Genomic DNA, 20,143 nt, shown 5'->3' with positions numbered 1-20,143 from the left:
ACAACACGTCTCATGTCAATGTCCTTTACATGTGTGTCCACCGAGTTGAGGGTTGGGATGCCCTGCCCCGCTTTTACAAAGCATCTGAGTATAGCGTGTGCAGTGCATGAGTATTGGGATAGTGAGAAGGTCATCCTGTTGCCTGTATACTTCAAGAAATGAACCGTCTGCTATTTTTTTGTTGTTTGTTTCCCTGGTCTGGTTCTGCAGGTCAGGGAGTTTGAGATCAGCTGACAGACTTGTTCAGTCAAGCACATTCCTCTGTCTCGCTTTGAAAACTCCTCGGTTACCTTTTCTGTTTTATTTTGGATCATTATCCTACTGCATTGTCCTAAAATTGGGGACTGTAAAAAAGGGGCAAGGATTCATACACTGTTCACAGTAACCTCACTGATACAATTCAATCTTGAGTGGAGCCATAACAGAAAAATGTACCCGTTTTAATGCTCATGGATCTGCCTGTCATTCAGTGTACTATATTACTGGAAGAAATACAACGATGTATAAAAAGTCACAATCAATCTTTAATTTTCACATCAGTCAAGCCTCAGTCACTATCAAGTGTCAATATCATATCAAATGATTATGCTCCGAATATATTTCTCTACCTCTTAACAAAACATCAGTGGAAAAAATTATAATTGTAAAACACAAAAGATTCTTTTTTCTTTTTCTTTTTAAATTAATCATCACATTAGAAATACAAAATAAAGCGCAAATCAAAACACACAAATTAAAAATAAATTAATAACTAATTAAAAAATATATATATATTAATATTTTAAATATATATTTCTACTACATAGGGTAAACGTTTTATCATAATCGACAGAATGCAAAATGTCGACGTCATCACTAGTGGACTCCAAACAGCTTGTAAACAACGACTGACGTCTATGTGCTGCGCGGTGAAGCTATGAGTTAGCTAAGCTAACGGTCGAAAACTCGGGTTTCGGGTCGTGAACTGTATTAAATCTTTAGTTCATTTTAAAATCTACCTCAGCATTTTTGTAGCATCTTTGTAAAAACTGAACGTTTACTTCTCTTTTCCCTTGGGTTGACATCGTGCCAGGCAGCGACAGAAAAACAACATCGAGGAAGTAAAAACAGCCTTAAATAGAAAATGAGGGCTTGACAGACTGCTGCTTGAGCCAGCTAGAAAATTAGCTATTTCTTTCTTTTTACAGTTTCTGGGGAAGAAAAACATGACAACTCTTACAAGGCAAGACCTAAATTTTGGACAAGGTAAGTCAACCAAACCATCAAGAAGTGGTCAAGCATCATTCCTCTAGCTGTGTCCAGCCCTGATTTGTTAAATGAAGGGCTCGACAAAATTTTGTTGATATATATTTATGGCAGTTAAATTTGACATCGCCAAGGAAATGACCCATTTACACAGACAGTTTAATATATATCAGCGGTTGTATTTCTCTATAAGCTATTATCCTGTCGCCCTGTGTTTCTTGTCATTACATGTGAGCTAATAGGGAAAAACAAAATTGCCGGATATTTGCATTGAGTTTGGTTTGACTTTCTCTCAATTCAAGAACAAAAGGAATGCATGAAATATCACATTGCCCAATGGAGTCGTCTCTTTTCAGTGGTTGCTGACATCCTGTGTGAGTTCCTGGAGGTCGCTATTCATCTCATCCTGTATGTCCGTGAAGTTTATCCCTCTGGAATATTTCAAAAGAAAAAGAAATACAACGTACCTGTGCAGGTACAGATCAATAAATGTGTAATCTTTATATGCTCACATTTTGTAGGAGTTCGTGTCTATTAATATTTCTAATACTGGTCTTCTGTCTTTGGTGTGTGTATTTCTAGATGTCATGTCACCCAGAGCTGAATCAGTATATCCAGGATACACTACACTGTGTAAAGCCGCTCATTGAGAAGGTAAGAAATTGCCTGAAGCTAACGGGTTAATATATGGTAACATGTATCACCTGTGCTGAAGTCTACCATTTCCTTCCCAGAATGATGCAGAGAAGGTGGTGGTGGTCATCATGGACAAAGAGCATCATCCAGTAGAGAGATTTGTGTTTGAGATTTCCCAACCTCCACTGCTGTCCATCAGGTTTTTCCCTTATTACTTTAAAGAAATGAAAATAGATATATTATATATCCTTGACATACTGCTGCAAAAGTAACGCGCCTGTTTTGTGATATGATATTAGTGTGATTATATTCACTAACTGTGGTTTTGTCTTTACAGCTCCGACACATTGCTGTCACATGTGGAGCAGCTGTTGAGGGCGTTCATCCTGAAGATCAGTGTGTGTGATGCTGTTTTAAATAATAACCCACCAGGTAACATCATGGATGATTACATTAACAGTTCACTACAGCTACATATACAAACGCATGACATCCATGTCATACTCCTAAATAAAAGAAAAGGATCTGGTCTAATTCCTGACATTTTATGATGGATTTAACTCTGGAAACTCTGATACAGTTGCATCTTTTATGTTGATATTTACAACATTAATGATGGTTCGCTAGTTACACCTGTGTTTGACAGAGCCCATGTAACTTGTCACATCTCCTCATGCATGAATATGCACATGCTCCCTGAATAAAATAAACTTAGGCCCTGTTCAGACCCGGTATTACCATGAGTCTCAGGTCATCCAGTCACAAGTGGTCAGCTTTAAGTTCAGGCGTGAACGCATTGAGGACACACTTCAGAGCCGATCACTCACCACATCCAGAGGTGGTCTGGACCAACTACTCTATTGACGTCCTTTTCCACAGTCTGAATAGTCCCACCACAGTTTCATAACAAACTGAAAATATTCATATTTTATATTTATATTAAATATTTTACTTCTATTGTAGAGCTGTTCACAGTGCAATGATTCGCTCAGCCCCTCTCTGCCCCGCTCTCTCTTTCTCTCACTCACTCATATTGACAACAGACTCATCTGTCATAGTCAGATTGGCTTAAAACAACAACACTTACATGTTTATTTGCATATAAAGCAGGAAGTGAGATCCAATCAAGATTCAAGACGCATGAGGAGACGCATTCAAATGCCAGGTGTGAAATTACATACTAAGAGTTGTCCACTTGCGATCGGATCACCCGAAACGCATGTTAATGCAGGTATGAACAGGGGCTTGGACTGAATTGATCTCAATGTTCATTTAAGTTACCAAGCCCACCAGGTCGTAGTGCCCCAACAAGCCCTGGTACTCAAATGCTTTAGGTTGCCAATGGTTGTAAGGTTAGCAAGCAAAGTTTATCTGTATAGCACTTTTCCCAGACACTAGTCACAAAGTGCTTCACAATCAAAATGAATAAAATCAAATGAAAGAATTAAAATCTAACACATGAAATAAAAACAAGTAAAACACAAGTAAAAACACCAGATGAAATATAAAAGAGGAAAAACAGATATAGGACATCGGTTAAAAGCATAAAATACCAGGCTGTGGTTGGAATTAATGTCTGTCAATCATGACAAAGGAGGCAGGATTCAAGTGTAACCTGGCAGGAAGGATAAGCCTGTGAGATGTAGTTCAGGGTGTAACATTCTCCTGGGTCCCACACATATCCCTGACACAGCTCCTCAGAAGCTGTAGTCCTACTAAAATTGCAAAGAAGTAAATCACTGCTTTAAGCTGTTTGAACTGAAAGCCGAGGGACTGGAGAATTAAAAGAGAATTAAGCTTGTAATGACGAAGACTTTGTTGTTAAGGAGATTATATGACATGTAAGTGATATTCAGGAGGGAATAGATAACAAATTATAATTTACACCCATTTACACTCGACTTGTTTTTTTGTCACAGGGTGTTCGTTTACAGTATTAGTACATACCAGAGACGCCGCCACACGCAACATGGAGAAGGTCCAGGTCATCAAGGTGAGGATTTTAAAACTCTGCCGCCCCACAGATTAAAACATGATTCACTAACTCGGCATCATGATTATTTATCAGTAGCATCGTAATAAGTTCTAATAATATGTTATAATTTTTGGCATTTCCCCCTTTCAGGATTTCCCATGGATAGTTGCTGATGAGCAGGAAGTCCACATGCAGGAGCCCAGACTCATCCCACTGAAGACCATGACGTCTGACATAGTGAAAGTGAGCAGAAACATCCACCTCATTGATCAGTTTATCCGTTTATCTGATCAGTTTTAATCCCATTGATCAGATTAACACGTGTTGACTGATTCTGTGATTTTGTTTTGTTGACTTGTCATTAATTTCACATTCAAATTCCCCCACTCTTACTGATGTTTGGTTGTTCTCTTTGTCTTTTACAGATGCAGCTCTATGTGGAAGAGAGAGCCCAGAAAACATAACACCCCCCCTGCAGGAAGTCTGCAACAACGCTGAATCATGATCGAAGTACAAAATGCAGCCTGCCAGAGCCGCAACAGTCAGAAAGAAAGATGAGTTTTACTGAACACATGAGATTATAAAGAGTGAGATGTTCCTCGTGGAATCTGTTTGTGAGGTTCTTACTGTGCATGATGCTGCAGTTTGGGCTGGACTGTTTCATCTGGCTGACACTTGTTGTCTGCCTATGGTTTAAACACATCCCGTACACATATACAATGAATATGGTTCTATTTTTATTGCCATGTATTGTGCTTTATTGTTTTCAATGCAGATCTTTAGAGTAACATGATCATCAAAATCGTAATGTAGTTGTTGCACTGTGACAATAAAATTACAGGTGAAACAGAAAAGTAAATCCTTTTTAACAATATATAATATGAACCACCAGCAGCTTCAGTCAACAGACGGCTTGTGACAGTTTAACTGAATTTACTGTAAAAATATTCCCTCGCTCTGTTTGAAGGATGGTCTCTGAGCCATAGCCGTTCTGTGCATGGTGTCTCCAGTAACCATTGGTAATGTTTCCTCCCACTGTTATGTGACAAATGCAAAGTTGTTATTTGCATTTGATTATTACTGCTGGTAACATTGTGAATTAACATGTAAAAAAAGTTATTAAATTGTCATAAAACTTTTTTAAAGCAACAGCACAAGAAAATTCTGTCATAGTTTGTACAAAGATGTTAGTAGAATAACCCGTGGTAATAAGCTTCATTCATTCATGTATATGAAATAATGCTAATGCTCATGCTAACTGTGAAAAATCTGCAAACATAAAATGCATCCTCTTTTGTTCTTGGAAAGGAAGTAGCAGACACTGGGTGTTCAGAACAGACAGACAACATTTTTAAAGACGTTAGAAGTGACATGAAAAACTCAACAATGGCTCTGTTGTGAGGTTGTGTGCTGGTACAATGTGGCTCTTTGTCTTCGTAGGTAAACTATAACCGGTTCTCTCACACATCATGTCACTGCTCAGGGTCGTATCGGAGTGCGAGTGAACGTCTTAAAGAAACATGCAGCATGAAATCTGCAAATCTGTCTCTCCAGATTTTGAAATTTAAAAGAACTTGTTTTTCAATTATCACAAATTCAGAATGAAAAACTCACCGTCAATTCAGCTATTGACCAGTGGAGCGTAACTTGATTGGCTGGATGTTGGTTCAGTTTGAGACAGAATTGATTGCTTATCCCAGAAGAGTTTTTAACAACTTGACAGGAACTTGAACATGTGGGATTTGAATTTTTGAAAGCGGTGAAATTAGTTACTGAAATTTTTAAAGAGTTGAATTCAGAGAAAAAAAAAATTCAGATGCAAAATTTGAATACAAAGAAAAAATTCACAGGCTTTTATATGTCAAACTCTGCTGAGACAGATTTGCTTTCATACCCACATAAACAGGAAATAGTACACTTTTCTGCAGTATCAGCACATGGCAATGAGCTTCATCAAAAGGATTAAATACCCAGTTACCAGTTTGTAAGAAATAAAATCTTTCATGTGTTGGATTCACAATAACATAATGAAATCAGTGTTGCAGCAGGAAACAAAGCAGCCGTCGGGGATTCAGAAACTGACACCAGACTGATGAACAGGACTTTCGATGCTCAGTCATCTGCACCACTTACTCCTGCACCGCCGGATCTTCCAAAAACCACAAAGGAAGAATGACGCTAGTGATCCTAAAACCAATGACACCAGTAAGTCAAAACCTACACAGAAGCAGGGATTGGCAACCATGACAACGGTGGAGTTTGTTTGATAAAGAAGTATTATTCTTGCTATTCTATAAATGTATGTACAGTTAGATATAAGTTTTGTAAGACACAATTTGATTCTTTTTATTTTTTTTATATTCAAGACGACTTCATTGATGCCTTGTTACAACACTGAGGTTTTATTAATACAATAATATGTTTTAATTAGAATAAATAATATTTTAAAAACTCTTATATAAATAAAAAAATTATGACACAAGATTCATGAACGAAACAAGATTACATTACAAATGAATGTTTTGATTGCAGTATGTACATCAATATAGAACTTAATCCACTCCACTTAATCAAGAAAAAAAACACTTATTGTGAGCGATCTTTTTTTGTTTTCTTTTTTTTTTATCTACAAAGTCCAGATTAATTTTGTCCGTAGCTGGACTCCACCATCAGCACCTGTGGATGTAGTACCCCGTCACGTATCCTATGATGTAGATGGACACCAGAGCAGCCAGAGCTCCTGCTGCCTTCATGGCTATTCCAGTGCTGCCGACACACACTCTGTAGTAGAACCTGTGAATGGAGGAGAGGAGGAGGTGACGTTATGAGTGAGTCAAAGTGCAAATAGGGAAATCTGGAGGACGTCAGGAGGGAGAACAGAAATATTAAAGTTCCTCCAGACATTGTTTTAAACTATTTAAAAATCCACAGCTATGATTAATATTTTGTTTAACATGATTTTCAAGCATAAAAAGTGACAAAAATAACTAAATAAATAAGCTGGAACTGTAAGCCTGGATCAGGTCTTATGCCCCGCCCACCACCTGCTTGCTCCAGGTGGACAGGTGAAAGAGTATCAAGATGGTCAGAGGAGGCAACATCAGAGAGACGGTTAGCGTAGTTAGCATCTTTTATTTGTTTATGTTGTTCGTTAGCTTGTAACTGACAGTGGCTGACACAGTGTTAGCAGTTGTGCTAATGCTAACTCTCTTTCTCTCTCTCTTTACTGATGAGGTTTCAGGTCCATTTAGCCCCGCCCCCTGTCCCCACAAGTTGACAGGATTGGTTCCTTAGATTTGTTATGTATGAAACCCTGAATCTGTGTTTATGAGACAGTCATTGGTTCACTGCAGTTAAAGGTGGAAACACTCAGTCATGGTGTTGATGATTAATTCATCATCATGTGTCTGTATTATATAAAAACATCATGTGGACATTAACGAGGTGAAACACTGATGGATGAAAGTCCTTTCAGGGTTAAATCGCAGCGACTAAACCATATTTGATTTTGAATGAAATGGCCAATATCAAACACACATTATCAAACATGGCCTTTGGTTTTATCTCATCTCTGTAGGTTTGCTCTTAAATAGCATCTTCTTATTCAGTCTTTGGATCTTTATGTTTCACCTCATCACAGTCGACTGTGACGCCTCCACGTTCACGTTGACGTTGTTCTCGTTCCAGCGGTCATACTGCACACTGCCGGCGCTGTTGGGCTCCATGTGGGAAGTCCTTCCTCTCCTCAGAGGTTTATCAGCTGCCTGGGATCACTGTTCAATCACTGCTCCACTGCTCAGCCTGGACACACGCACTCTGACACAGTGAGGAGGAAAGGGTTTTAATCATTGTGTTTAGTTATGAGGAGAATTAAAGTTGCAGTCTGATCAGTTTAGGCTCAATAAACTGCTGGTAACACATGGTAACTAACTTTAATCAATGTGTGATTATATGTGTTTCACACACATGACATTTAAAATGAGTTTTGATGCAGATGAATCTTGTTACTCAAGGATTTATTTTGTTTAATCAGATCACATGACTGAAATAATCAGATTCAAAAGGCAGTGATTGGTTGATATTATATCCTCACATTCAAATGAACTGAGTTTGTACTCACCTGAGTGTGAAACAGTCAACAACCTGCCCATAAAGCTCTGCTCTCCTGCACTTTTAAAGCCTCGACTGAGACTGACAGAGCCATTCCTCCTGAGACATCGGCCATAGTTCATGTGTTCACAGAGGTCAGCCTGTCATAAATTCATTGGTTGGAATCCAACTGTTGTCTTTCACCTCCTTATATGACTCCAGCTCAGTGATAAAGGGCAATTCAAACTCTATGTGCTGTAGTTAGTCTCCGGTTTCATCACAGAAATAGATACTGGACTGCAAAGCACAAAATGCTTAGTGTTGTGGATTTCGTGAAACTCTCTCATCTGCATTAACAGGTGATTTGGTTGAATACAACATCACTTTGTCCTTTCAAACACTTCTGTGTCTGCACTGAGGAGGATAAACATGTTTCAGCTGGAGTAACAGTGCCCTCTTGTGTTTTACATGTAAAGAAATCCAACAATCTCAGCCACTCACTCATTTTATTACCATGAATACACTAGTGTATCATGAGCTGAAGACTCACTGATCTTAACACATGCATTCAGGTCACATTAGAATCCAAAATCACTTGGTCTGAACAGTCAGAAGACAATACATTACCTATTAGACCAGTATTACGGCTGACTCCAGGGTTTACGGCCACGCAGAAGAAGACTCCTGCCTGCACTTGTGTTGTTTTTGCTGCCCTTTGATCTCCCTGCACGGGGACTGGTGGAGCGAAAGGCTGTTCATTCATTAACTGTATGGATATCGTACAGTGCTGCCCCCTCATGGACAGGCATTTAGCTTTCTCCCTGTTTCCTGACACTCGTCACCAAAAATCTCACCCAATGTTGTATTTAATTTTCACCTCCTCAAAAGATGGGCAGACTTCATTTTTATGTAAACTTACCATCATAAGCACCTTGCTCCACATAATTTTATTTTGGTCCTTATTTATTTATTTGATGGGGACAATGGAATTTAACATAGTGTCAAAACAAAGCGTGAAACTAATGTGTTGCACAAAGAGTTTATAGCTGTTGCTAATTTTCGACTCTCGTGCCTCGTTGGGCTTTTACATGTACAGTGTAATTAAAACAGTCGATTGGACAATGGATAATATCCTTCAGTTAATTTGATTTCAGTTGGTAATGTGTTTCAGAGTTGACAGCTGATTGTCCAAATTTAGATCTACAATGTGTTATTCTGCAGTTGCCGTTCACCATGTTCCTAGTTTCCCTGTTACTGTCTCGCCTTTGAATATATGAGACTCTGGGGATAAACTATTGATAAAAGAGAGACAATAAGAAATAAAGAAATTATCATATCTCAGTTTCATATTTATTTATCACCCTATTTTTTAACATTTTTTTTAAATTTACCAAGTGAACTACACGTTCTTAATTAATTACCACAACTCATCCACAGGTTTATCCCTTTTTCTAATTGTCCGTACCCTTGTTTTTTAAGTATTTAAATGTCCTTATTCCCCTCAGTTCATACGGACTCTCTCTGATTTCAAACAACCTTTGAATACAGTTTGAGTTTGGAGTAAATTATTTTGTGCTTTATACATTATCTGTGCAGTTTTAAACTCAACTAGATCATGACGCATTAAAGAATATGAATGAATAAACTGTGGGTTGGTTGGTTCAGAATAATCTGATTGATTGATGATTCTCGTGGTTTTTCTTCTGCAGTGTCGTGTAGTGATTTCTGGTTTATGCAACATTACAACTTCACTCCAAAAAAACTTTGACCTTTATTTAAAATCCTTTAAATTAACACACTCAGTATAACTCTTCAACTGATCACACATTATATTTTTCTGTTAAGTTAATAGTCTCCTGCTGTTTGTCCATAACTACAACTGATTCTTCTGTTTACTCATATGACACCACATCCGTCTGCCCCAATCAGCTGTGAGAGAGAGTGTTGTGTGTTGTACAGATTATTAGATTATGATGTTTCTGGATTTGTAAATAAACTAGATTTGAGTTGCTTTTCAAAAAGATCCATGAGATGAAATCCTCCTTGTCAGATTTTTTTATACTATGTTTGATGTCCACTAGAGACACAACTAATGTCTGCCATCACTTTAGAGTGTAAAGTTTTTTTTTCCCATGGTGCAATAACCTTCATTATCTTGTTATGAGTCAGGCCGCTGAAGGCCTCTGTTCCACTGACGCTCGGACGACCTTTGGTACCGGACACAGATCAGGCTTCTACATGAGCAGAGCTCAACGCTGAGGCAACAGAAATAAACAGAAGAGCTGAGCTGATCCTCCACGTTACTGTGACCCGACCTGGAATAACCATAAATAATGGCTCCAGAGTGTTTTAGATTCACCTCCATGCATTTATGGTAAAAATCTGTGGCCCTTTTAATTAATGTTTCTTCTTTTAAGTCAATATGTTATCCTTTATCACATCGTTTCTTCCGACTTCCTACCTCCTACCGGGATGGTTGACTCTAGATACGAATCCAGTGGACAGCTTACTTCAAGGTGAGCCTCTCATCCGTTCATTTGCTTTGACGTCAATTTTTTGCCACAGGCTGTTTTCTGAACTGCACAGGAGACTGGAGTGTGTTTATTGAAATGCAAATTCAGTGTGATGTGACCTGCAGGGCTGGTTGGAGCGTGTGGGATCTCTGTGCTATGCTCCTTGATCAGACTGCACTTATTTTTAGAGAAGAGGTGAGGAAAACCTTTTGATAGATCTGTGCTTGAAGATGAATTCAGTGGTAAGATGTGTCATCTGAGCAGTTTTGTAAGATTTCAAAATTTCACCCATTCTCATCAAAATATTCCTGTTTCAGTTCACTTTAATTTCTTTTATGGCTTCTTCTCTCCCAACCCTCAGCTGGAGTGATGAAAATGATAAAGACACATCAAGCCAGAGGGCACCCAGTCATCAAAGGAGAACTAAAACTGGACTTACTGGAATGCTCCAGTTTCTCTTTGTGACTGGGATGCTGGCGGTGGTGGGCTCCCGTGTGGCGTCCCTGGTTGTACTAGAGTTTTGTCTCCGGGCTGTCTCTGGATGGGTTACAGCTGGACCAGTAAGAAACCAATTATGTGATAAAAAATATATATACCTGATACTCAACTGCATCACATGATTTGCGATTTGCTCGTTGCATCTACTGTTTGATTTGGCTGAGTTCATTTTTGGATTTTATCGTGTCATGATGACTCAGGACGTCTGTTCTAACACACAGGCCATCATCTGTTTTGACTCATCCATCAGTTCTGCTCATATGCTCTTTTATTCCCACAGGACTCCAGGAAATTTCTGCTGCAGCTGTTAGTCCAGAGCCAGTTCTCTCTGGGCTGCGCTTTGAGCTGCAGTCTGAACTTTCTCCACGAGGGGGCGTCGCAGCGCTGGCTATGTCTGCTCCTGGCAGCAGCACTGAGCTGGTTCCTGGCTCGGCAGGCCACGCGCCTGCTGCACCATGTCATGGCTCTTTATAAACTCCACAGCTCACAGCGCTACTGCGGCATTTGCATGAGCCTCCTCACATCAGGCCGCTGTCTGCTGCCCATGCTGTGCAGGACTATGATCATTACCTTCTCTGTGGCTGTGGTGGCCGCTGTGTCAATCATTAATCAACACTTCCTCTCTGCAACAGAGGCCCTCAGGTTTTGGACACCCCTGACTATCTGTTATACACTGCTGGTGGTTTACATGCAGGGTGAGAAACATATCAAAACACGAAATTAATGCTGAACACTATGGTGCAATAATCCCACAGTGTGATACTACGACCTGTCTCAAAAACTCAGTGATGAATTATTTATCAGTTTGTTTCTTCCTCTGGTCTGATCACTAACCGATCCTGAAGTTTTAACTACTGCACAAACCTGTCCTACATTTTCTCCACATATTTCCCTCTCATGCTGTATTTTGGTTACGCAGAGGATCAGCACCGTCTGCCCGGCGGCCAAGCTGTCCTGAACGCAGTGGTGGTGCGCCTCGGGGGTTTGATGGTCCTGATGCTGACTGTTGGACGCTGGGCCGACGTGCTCCACATCCTAATGTGTTTCCTGGGTGAGGCCAGCTGTCTAATCCCCAATAAGGATCTGCTGGATGCAGCATCCTCACAGGTCAGTGAGTCTCCCTGGAAGCAGCACACGGGGCCAAAAGCACTTTCTGTCCGCCGAGACTTAAAAACTGGGGCGGAATATCAATGCGTTCATTAGACTGGGTCCCAAGATGAGGCTGAACTTCTCAAACTTGTGTCCCAGGTGGAGAAGGTTTAAGACCCTCAAGACAGATTCAGGTCAAAGTATTCTCTGATTCAGAATACTGAGCCTACTTTTCCTTTCACTGAGCCAGCCTGATTAAATAGCTGAGAGTTTCAAATAAAGGGCATGCAGTTGATGCAGTGCAAATAAAAAAAGTGGCATGTTATACGTTTATTTTGGCTTTAAAAAGACAATTGAATCTGTTCTGCAAATAAAAAGGTAGATAAAATGAATTTAAATCAGATTACCCTTATAAATACAAGTCTGATACATAAGGATGTTTTTAAAAATAATATTTTAATATGTTCTTTGTTAATATTCATGAATATTATCATACAATACATGCAGGAGCATTGTCAGTAGATCCTGACTCTTTGTAGCCTATACGCTTCACCTGCAGCTACAGCAGCTTGGCTATACTCTGTTATCCTCTTGTGTCATGCATTTCATCTGTCATGTTTCTTGTGTGCATCTAGGATGAAGAGGAGTACACACACTACGCAAAAAGTGAGCGTCGACGGAGACCACAAGCACAAGAGAAGGAGCATCACAGATAGTCACTCAGTGGTTTTTTAATATCTAGTGGCAATTCATTTTAATGTGGTTATTTAGAGTAGCTCCAACAATTAATGCTTTTGTACTTAAAATGTAATATTTTTTCATTAAAAATTCCAAGCAGCATATTATGACTAACATGTGATTTCAAAACTCAAATCTCGTGAAAAATAGTTTCAACCACAATTTGATATGAGATAAAGATGAGCCAAAACAGTAGCACGTCATTATCAACAACCATTGCCTCCATTGGAATAGCACCCTCAGTATAACCTGCCACATATAACATTATTCCAGAGGTCTTGGGGTTTATTATTATGCTTATTTTCTAAGTCTGGGTCAGAAATTGATGTTATTGATTGTTATTTTGGCTCTAAATCTCATTTTCTTTCTGACTGTCAGTAACTCAGCCAACAGACTTGCAGTTCTGGATGTTATTCCAGGAATCTGTGTGATTTCTTGGATGAATTAATGCTGTAATCTTGGGAGAGATTTGGGCCAGTTACTCCTGGGAAGACTCTCTCCTCAAACATTTTCTTTGTGGGGCCCAAAAAGCCAGAGGGTGTTGTAACCCTTTCCATGTCCAACTGACATATAAAGGTGAAAATAAGTGAGATTTACACTGTTATTGTTATATAATCAGGCCTAGCTGTATCCAATGAGCTGATTCTAATTATCCCACTAATTACTGTACTCAGAGGAAGAAAAAACTGACAGCTACTTTGTTTACTTTTAATTTTAACAATATTTTCTAACAAAAAAAAACATTAACCCACAAATTTATTTAATAAAAAATAAACGTAATATGGTTATACTTCACATTAAGTACCAGACATTAATTATAAAATTGAACGGCGGTTCGTTTTTTTTTTTAGACTGTACTACACAGCTTCACGTGCAGAAAACAAAACATTTAACGTTTGGCAAAAAGGACCCAGCTCATTGCATCTTCCATGCAGTACCTGACATGGCTAACAAACCTCCATTAACTACCTAACAGTTCAGGCACTTGGTAAGCTTGTTATTTCTTTTTAAATTACACTGTCGGTTATCTTATTTCCACGTAACGTATGGGCCTTTAAATTCACCCTTCTGTTTTTGTCGTCTGTCTCTACTCGATGAAAAGAAAAGGCAAAATGGCTGACGACAACGTTAGCGCTTTAATGTCACACAAAATGGCGTTAGACAAAGAAAAGGCTAGGTTACTCGGTTTTGCTCTGACCTTTGCTCCGTCGAACAAAGACCGTTTCAACAGAGTCAACAAACCCACATCAGTGGACACTACGTAGGCCTACTGACACCAAATTAGCTTTACAACACCCGAAAGGCTTTGTTTATGAGGGACGTTAACTACATGCTAGCCTCTGCTAAACTACACGGTCTCACTAACGTTACAGCCTGACTCTCTTGTCAGTTTATTGGGTTTTTTTTAAACACCCTCGTCAAATTAAATCCACATATTGACGCCGGTATTATGCCCATTAGATGTGTCTTTATTGAGAGCAGAGGACTGACAGAAACATATTCCATGAGAGGGTTTTTTGTGATATCAGTCCCGTCATTCCGTGACAAAAAAAAACAAAAAACAAAAAAACACAGAAAACAAAAGGCTTGTGGAATTACAGTGGGCACATTGGCCTGGCGGTCCAGTTTCCAAGATAATCCAGGTCTGGAAATCACTGACGAGGAAATTTACATTTGGTGTCTAGTCGATCCACCAAAATAGGATATTTGTACTCCCATAGGTTTATTAGATTTTTGATTGAATAAAATTCCACATCAGGACGAATTCAGTAGACACAGGGAGGACGTTCTCCATGAGCACCCGAATATGGTGAAAATGCCCATTGCAATGGCTGAGCGGTTGTTGTCGCCTCCTCTGGAGATTTCCAGACGTTTCTGTTCTCATCTGATAGGCACGCCGGACGCATGCGCACAGCGGTTTTGTGTGTGTGTCCCCTGTTACCGCATTTTAACGCATGCGCACTACCGCCTTTATGCTTAATATAGTAACAAAAGCAGAATAATGCTGTAGTGTAGTAACAGAGCTTTTCTTCACTAAACTTACATTCAATAGGCGTTTTTTTTTAGGCTAAACTTTACAATCAGCTTCAGCATGGGTAAAGTCAAAATGTACATTCTCTAAAACTCAATTCATCCACCATTTTATTGACCCACTGATCTGGCTGACATATGTTTTAAATAATCTAAGCATTAAGAAAGTATCATAACATGTTAATAACAGGGATAGTGTCCCAAAGAAAACAAACAGAAAGTGCGGGTTTTATCTACCCCTCGTCAGTCCTTATCACCACTGGTCTCTTGGACCTTTGGACATGGGTTACTTATTAGCTTGAAACAGCTTTCAGACCAGGTCAAAGTTCTTGACTTAATAGCCTCCATGCCATTTTGTCACCTACAAGAAGCTGTAGAGGTAAATTAGTCAAATCTTTATTTGCCCTGATGGACCAGTAGTGCAAGCATAAGGCAGACAGCAGGTTAATACAAATAGTAAAGTGGAATCAGAAAAATGATTTGATAAAGATATATCTTTATTACTATTATGATAAAGTAAGATGTTCATGAATAACTTTCTCTCTTTCTCTCTCATGTCTCATGTGTATCGCTCTTCTGCAACTGTGACAGGTGTTTCTCATCATGCCAGTCAGCAAATTCTTCTGACATGATCCTTTCTTTTATCACAATTTCCAGCAGTGCTTTGCTCAAGAATATTAGGGTTTCTTCCTCTAAATATATCAAGTCATATCCAGTCGTAGTACGGATTTACTATGATTGAATTGCACAGCTGCGTCTTAACTTTTTGACAATATTCTTTTTTACTGCATCTCTGACAACTTCAGTTTAAGTTGCACAAATAGAAAGTAGGTCCTACTTCTTATTTTTACTAATGTATGGATCAGTTTTGGTGAGTCACAATATATATATGATTTTCACCAACTACAGTAATTTGTCTACTATTATACAGATAGGTGACAAACTAAAGGATAAATCCGCACAATGTGTCTCAGTAACGGCTTCAATTCCATAAAGTGATTCTCCAAGTCTCTGAACTCTAGTGGAGAGATGAACACCCTTCTTCCAAAATATATTCCCTCATTTGGTGTGATTTTGCTGATGACATAATCTAAAATATTATTCAGTTGGGTTGAGATCTGATGACTGTTAGGGCCCATAGCATATGATTCACATTATCTCCATACTCATCAAACCATCTTGTCCTGTGTGGAAGCATTTACATTTATTATATTTCTCCATGCTTTTCTTTTCATTTGACATTCATTTATATTTATAATTCCTGTTAATTATCTGGGCCAGAAAGTAAATTAAGGATTAAATAAAACTTAAATTTAGAAATAGAGAGTCTCAACTGTGATCTTTTCTGTTATTTGGATTTACAGAATCACAAAGCTGTTCTATTATCTTCAGGGAGTTAATCTATTTAAAATAATTGAGAGAGTGATTTTTAATGGAGTTTATACATATTCTAACTAATGTCACAGCTGAAGCCCATCACAGGCACAAATGCTCTAATCATTAACACTCTGTGTCACCTACAACAGGCCCTTAGTTTCCTGTTTCCTGCAGGCTGAAGTTTCCGCTTCATGTCAAAGTCACCAAACCCAGTGTGACTGAATCTCTGAATTACTGATTACTAAGTTTAATAAGGCAATTAGTGATGACTAACAGGCCATCAGTAATTAGTCCTTCCATCCATTTTTCAAACTAGTTATTCTGTTCAGGTCCACAGGAGGCTGGCACTCACTGGTCCAATCCCTATTAAACCCTGTAAATATAAATATTTAGCCAGAGTGATTAATGATTGATATACCTCAACAAACTATGAGCCAAGAGGGAGCCATCTTGAACGCTTCTCTGATAGTTTTTTAAAAAATATGGATGATTCACTTGATCATTTGGGGTTTTTTCTTCTTTGCATTGATTAAAAAAAAAAAAAAAAAGTAGCATAAAACAATCATGAAACGTTTTATAAACTCGGGATAGTTCAGTTTTACTATATGCAAAGTGCCTCACCTTGCCATAACCAAAGAGCACTGATGGGATCTTCCTGTGAGTCAAAGCTGCTCAGATGTCAAAGCACCGACAGTCAACCAGGGGTTTTCTCGCGCATGCGCAGTGGAGGGCGACTATCTCATCGGGGAGAAAAAAAGAAGTTCACACACAAAGCCACGCCTGCGCTGTGCGCCTCTCATTACAAGCGAAGTTGCTGCATCTTTTTAGGAAGCTACATGCTTTCTTTCGACATCCAAAGGTCGCATGGTGTCAGGGACGCGCCTAGTCACGGGAACAGTCCGGAGCGCGTTCACGAGGTGCAAGATCGCGCTTTAACAGTGAAGAGTATCAAACAGCGTGCGGGGATTCAACCTAATGGTTTACATTGGGTCACAACGACCAGTCAATGATTTGCGCCGAGTATTTTTTCTGTTGTCCGGCGTTTATTTTGCAATCGTTTTCTATTTTGCACGGGAAGAATCGGACATAGCAAACTCATCTGTATGATCGGGGAGCAGGAGCACACAGTATGGTCCGGGAAACCAGACATTTATGGGTGGGAAATTTACCCGAAAATGTACGAGAAGAGAAAATCATTGAGCACTTCAAGCGGTGAGTAGAAACACTAATGAGCAACGTGTGTGTATGTATGTATGTATGTATGTATGTATGTGTGTATGTGTGTGTGTTTTGTAAAGTAACGACGAGTGCATGGCCAGCATCTCTCTCTCTCTCTGTTGTGTCACATTTTAGTGAAGTCGGGATGAAGCAGGAGGTTCCCCTGTAGCAAAGTCCCATTTGGCAACTGTGCTGTCAGCCCTCCATAAGCAACAACACTGTGCTGCATTTGAGCCCAGATAGAAAGAGAACGGGCAGCAGCACGCTTCAGCCACAGCAGCTAGCGGACATATGGTTTTGCCATTTTGACACGATTGCCAACTTGCAGGCTGTAGGTGATAACTTTACCTGTCCTTTCACGTGTAGTGTGGCTGTAGTGACTTTTAAGCAGTCCACCTTTGCACCTGGTGAGCGTAAAGAAGGATTTAAAAAAAAAAAAAAAAAAAAAAAAAATTTTTTTACAGCTACACAAGCATTGTAAACAAACTTCAGACTGTATCTGACGAGCTGCCAGCACCGTGTACATTTACCAGCATGCATCCTTGGCAGACACAGTGAGGTCTGTCGCGGTGTGTTTCTGGTTCCTGAGCAAATCAGGGACCCGGTGTTTCACTTGACTCTCTGCGAGTTTTGTCAGGTCACTGCTTCCAACCGAACGTGTGCAACAAAGTCCGGGTAATGTGCACGCCATGTACCTGTCTGTCTGTCAGAGTGCACAGCAGCTGCTGCAACAGTCGAATCTTTATATATCAATTAATTAAGATCAATTAATCTTAACACCAAGTCAGTGGAACCTCAAAGGTGACGCGACATCACGCCGCCATCCACGCTGCAACATTGTTGCAAGCTGGCTGTGATTGAACAGGCTGCCGTGTGTTAACTGATATGCAACATTGTAGCGCTGCAGGAGGCTACTGGTGTTTACTTTGTGCGCGTATGGACACAAAAAATGGTTCTTTGCCACATTAGAACCGCGTCGCTTCCCCCAGCTGCTGACTTGCACAGCCTGGTCTGATTTTAAGGGAAATCAGACAACACATCGAGAGGCTATAGTTTTTAATCATCATATTTTAATTGAGCTGCATTTGTGCTTTTTTTTGTTTGCTTGGAGCAGACCAGACACATGCACCATTAATGGGCTTTGTTGTCTTCCTCACAATAAATATGTTAATATGAATTTTTCGTGTGGCTATCACGATTGTCTGCGCGCTCTCGCCCCTCTCTTCTCGGCTGTCAAGGAAATAGCAGCCCGCCTCTCCGTCCATATGTGCTGGAGACCAGACTGCTGAAAAACATCATAGTCTACCTATATGAGCAACGTTGCGTTTTTTGTTTGTTTGTTTTTTTTTTTTTTTTTTTGACTGTGTAGGCGTCGCCATATCGGACGAAAGCTGCTAAATGTTTATTTAACAAAACTGTAACCGAAAGGCGTAATTGTCCTGCAACCCCTCAACATACGACAGTGTAAAATACATAAAGTGATGATAATCATCTGATGCTTTGCTCTTTCATGGTCTCATTATTTGCGGTAGACGTATGCAGTGGCGAAACTGCTAAATGGGGGTTCGTGTCTGATTCATGCAGCCTTGCAGAACGCACAATAATGAGCCACCTATGTGCCGTTTTATTTACATTAGCCCGTATTATGTGCGTAACGTTATTTTTTGGGGGGGTGGTGACTGACAGCATGTTATTGCAATAGCGGAGGGGAAACTGTGTCGGCCAGTCCCTTTTTTTAGCATGCTGCCTCAGCTCCAGCGTTAACCCAGAGGTAGTCAGAGTATGCAGGTGCATGACAGCCCAATGTGTGATAGAAGTCATTGAAGATGGGGGACGGCAGAATGAGTAAGCAGTGTGAACAGCTTTTCTAAAATGGCGTCGGAGGCTGTTCAATGTTGGGAACTGGCATGCCAATAAATTTATGGGCACCCCACCGTCTCTGTCGGACAGCGAAAACACACTCCCGAAAGGTTCTTGGGGGGAAATAGTCAGCGCATAAAGATGATAACAGGCTTTGTAATCCTTGACTGGGCTTGTAAATTTAGTGTAATAGGCTTCACATCAGTCAATTCAACCATCACTTAGCGAGGTATTTTGTATTTTACGGGCTTATTAAGGAAACAATGGAATACTTGCCCTCACATACTTCTATTAAAACTACTTATATCTTCAGTTATATTTCAACTTGGGGAGGATTGATTTTATTGTATTTGTAAAAATGCACCAAATGTGAAACATTAAGAGCCATATATACATGCAAAATGCATTTTTATTTTTTTTTTAAACTCACTTGCAGCAAATCAGGAAATAACACCTTTTGTAAATGCTTCCCCAACCTCGTGTGTGCTAAAAGCATATGATAACACCCTCCTCCCACAAAACATGCTAATATTGGAAGATATATGCATTTATTAACATGCAGTTTGCCAAGGTTTCAAGTCCAGTTGCTGGGTTACTGTTGCCTTGTAAGAAAGTACCACAGAGCAGAAAATAGGCGTAGCAAAGCCACCTTACCTCCCACCCCTCCACACACACACACACACACACACACACACACACACACACACACACACACACACACACACACTCTCTCTCTCTCTGACATCACTGAATTCAGAGCTATGCAGTTTGAAAAGGTGCCATCATTTGAGAAATTGCATGATTATCACTAAAAAATTCAAACTGTTTGACAATTCATAAACACAAATGCAGCTGAAAACCTGGTGATCACTTT

At 39.7% G+C, this 20,143-nt stretch overlaps 3 protein-coding genes across 3 annotated transcripts in view; all 3 read left to right on the top strand.

Annotated features, from left to right (window-relative positions):
* Positions 1-882: 882 nt before the first annotated feature.
* Positions 883-5,007, top strand: mad2l2 (mitotic arrest deficient 2 like 2). Its single transcript, XM_056385654.1, has 9 exons — positions 883-1,100; positions 1,188-1,245; positions 1,602-1,720; positions 1,828-1,899; positions 1,980-2,080; positions 2,219-2,313; positions 3,801-3,874; positions 4,007-4,099; positions 4,282-5,007. Exons 2-9 carry the CDS (start codon positions 1,206-1,208, stop codon positions 4,318-4,320), a joined length of 633 nt encoding a protein of 210 aa, XP_056241629.1. The 5' UTR covers positions 883-1,100; positions 1,188-1,205; the 3' UTR covers positions 4,321-5,007.
* A 5,190-nt stretch (positions 5,008-10,197) lies between these two features.
* tmem82 (transmembrane protein 82) lies at positions 10,198-14,704 on the top strand. The gene is made up of 6 exons (XM_056385652.1): positions 10,198-10,461; positions 10,584-10,653; positions 10,820-11,018; positions 11,237-11,651; positions 11,876-12,063; positions 12,681-14,704. The coding sequence occupies exons 1-6, from the start codon at positions 10,368-10,370 to the stop codon at positions 12,759-12,761; spliced, it is 1,047 nt and encodes a 348-aa protein (XP_056241627.1). The 5' UTR covers positions 10,198-10,367; the 3' UTR covers positions 12,762-14,704.
* Positions 14,705-15,561: 857 nt separating this feature from the next.
* Positions 15,562-20,143, top strand: part of spen (spen family transcriptional repressor) — a 28,857-nt gene continuing 24,275 nt past the window's right edge. The window contains exon 1 of the mRNA XM_056384399.1: positions 15,562-17,403. Within this exon, the coding sequence (XP_056240374.1) occupies positions 17,321-17,403 (83 nt within the window). The 5' untranslated portion in view covers positions 15,562-17,320. The remainder of the gene's footprint in view (positions 17,404-20,143) is intronic.

This window comes from Seriola aureovittata, chromosome 9, assembly GCF_021018895.1.
Source record: "Seriola aureovittata isolate HTS-2021-v1 ecotype China chromosome 9, ASM2101889v1, whole genome shotgun sequence".
NCBI classification, from domain to species: Eukaryota; Metazoa; Chordata; class Actinopteri; order Carangiformes; family Carangidae; genus Seriola; species Seriola aureovittata.
Note: the sequence above shows the minus strand (reverse complement) of the source record. Positions and strands in the feature narration are given on the sequence as shown.

Bases quoted from the DNA above. Each gene is read 5' to 3' on its own strand.
- mad2l2 (XM_056385654.1), top strand. From the start codon at position 1,206: ATGACAACTCTTACAAGGCAAGACCTAAATTTTGGACAAG. The intron at 1,721-1,827 runs GTACAGATCAAT...GTGTATTTCTAG, and splicing joins AATACAACGTACCTGTGCAG to ATGTCATGTCACCCAGAGCT. The intron at 1,900-1,979 runs GTAAGAAATTGC...TTTCCTTCCCAG, and splicing joins TAAAGCCGCTCATTGAGAAG to AATGATGCAGAGAAGGTGGT.
- tmem82 (XM_056385652.1), top strand. From the start codon at position 10,368: ATGTTATCCTTTATCACATCGTTTCTTCCGACTTCCTACCTCCTACCG. The intron at 10,654-10,819 runs GTGAGGAAAACC...CCCAACCCTCAG, and splicing joins CACTTATTTTTAGAGAAGAG to CTGGAGTGATGAAAATGATA. The intron at 11,652-11,875 runs GTGAGAAACATA...TTGGTTACGCAG, and splicing joins GCTGGTGGTTTACATGCAGG to AGGATCAGCACCGTCTGCCC.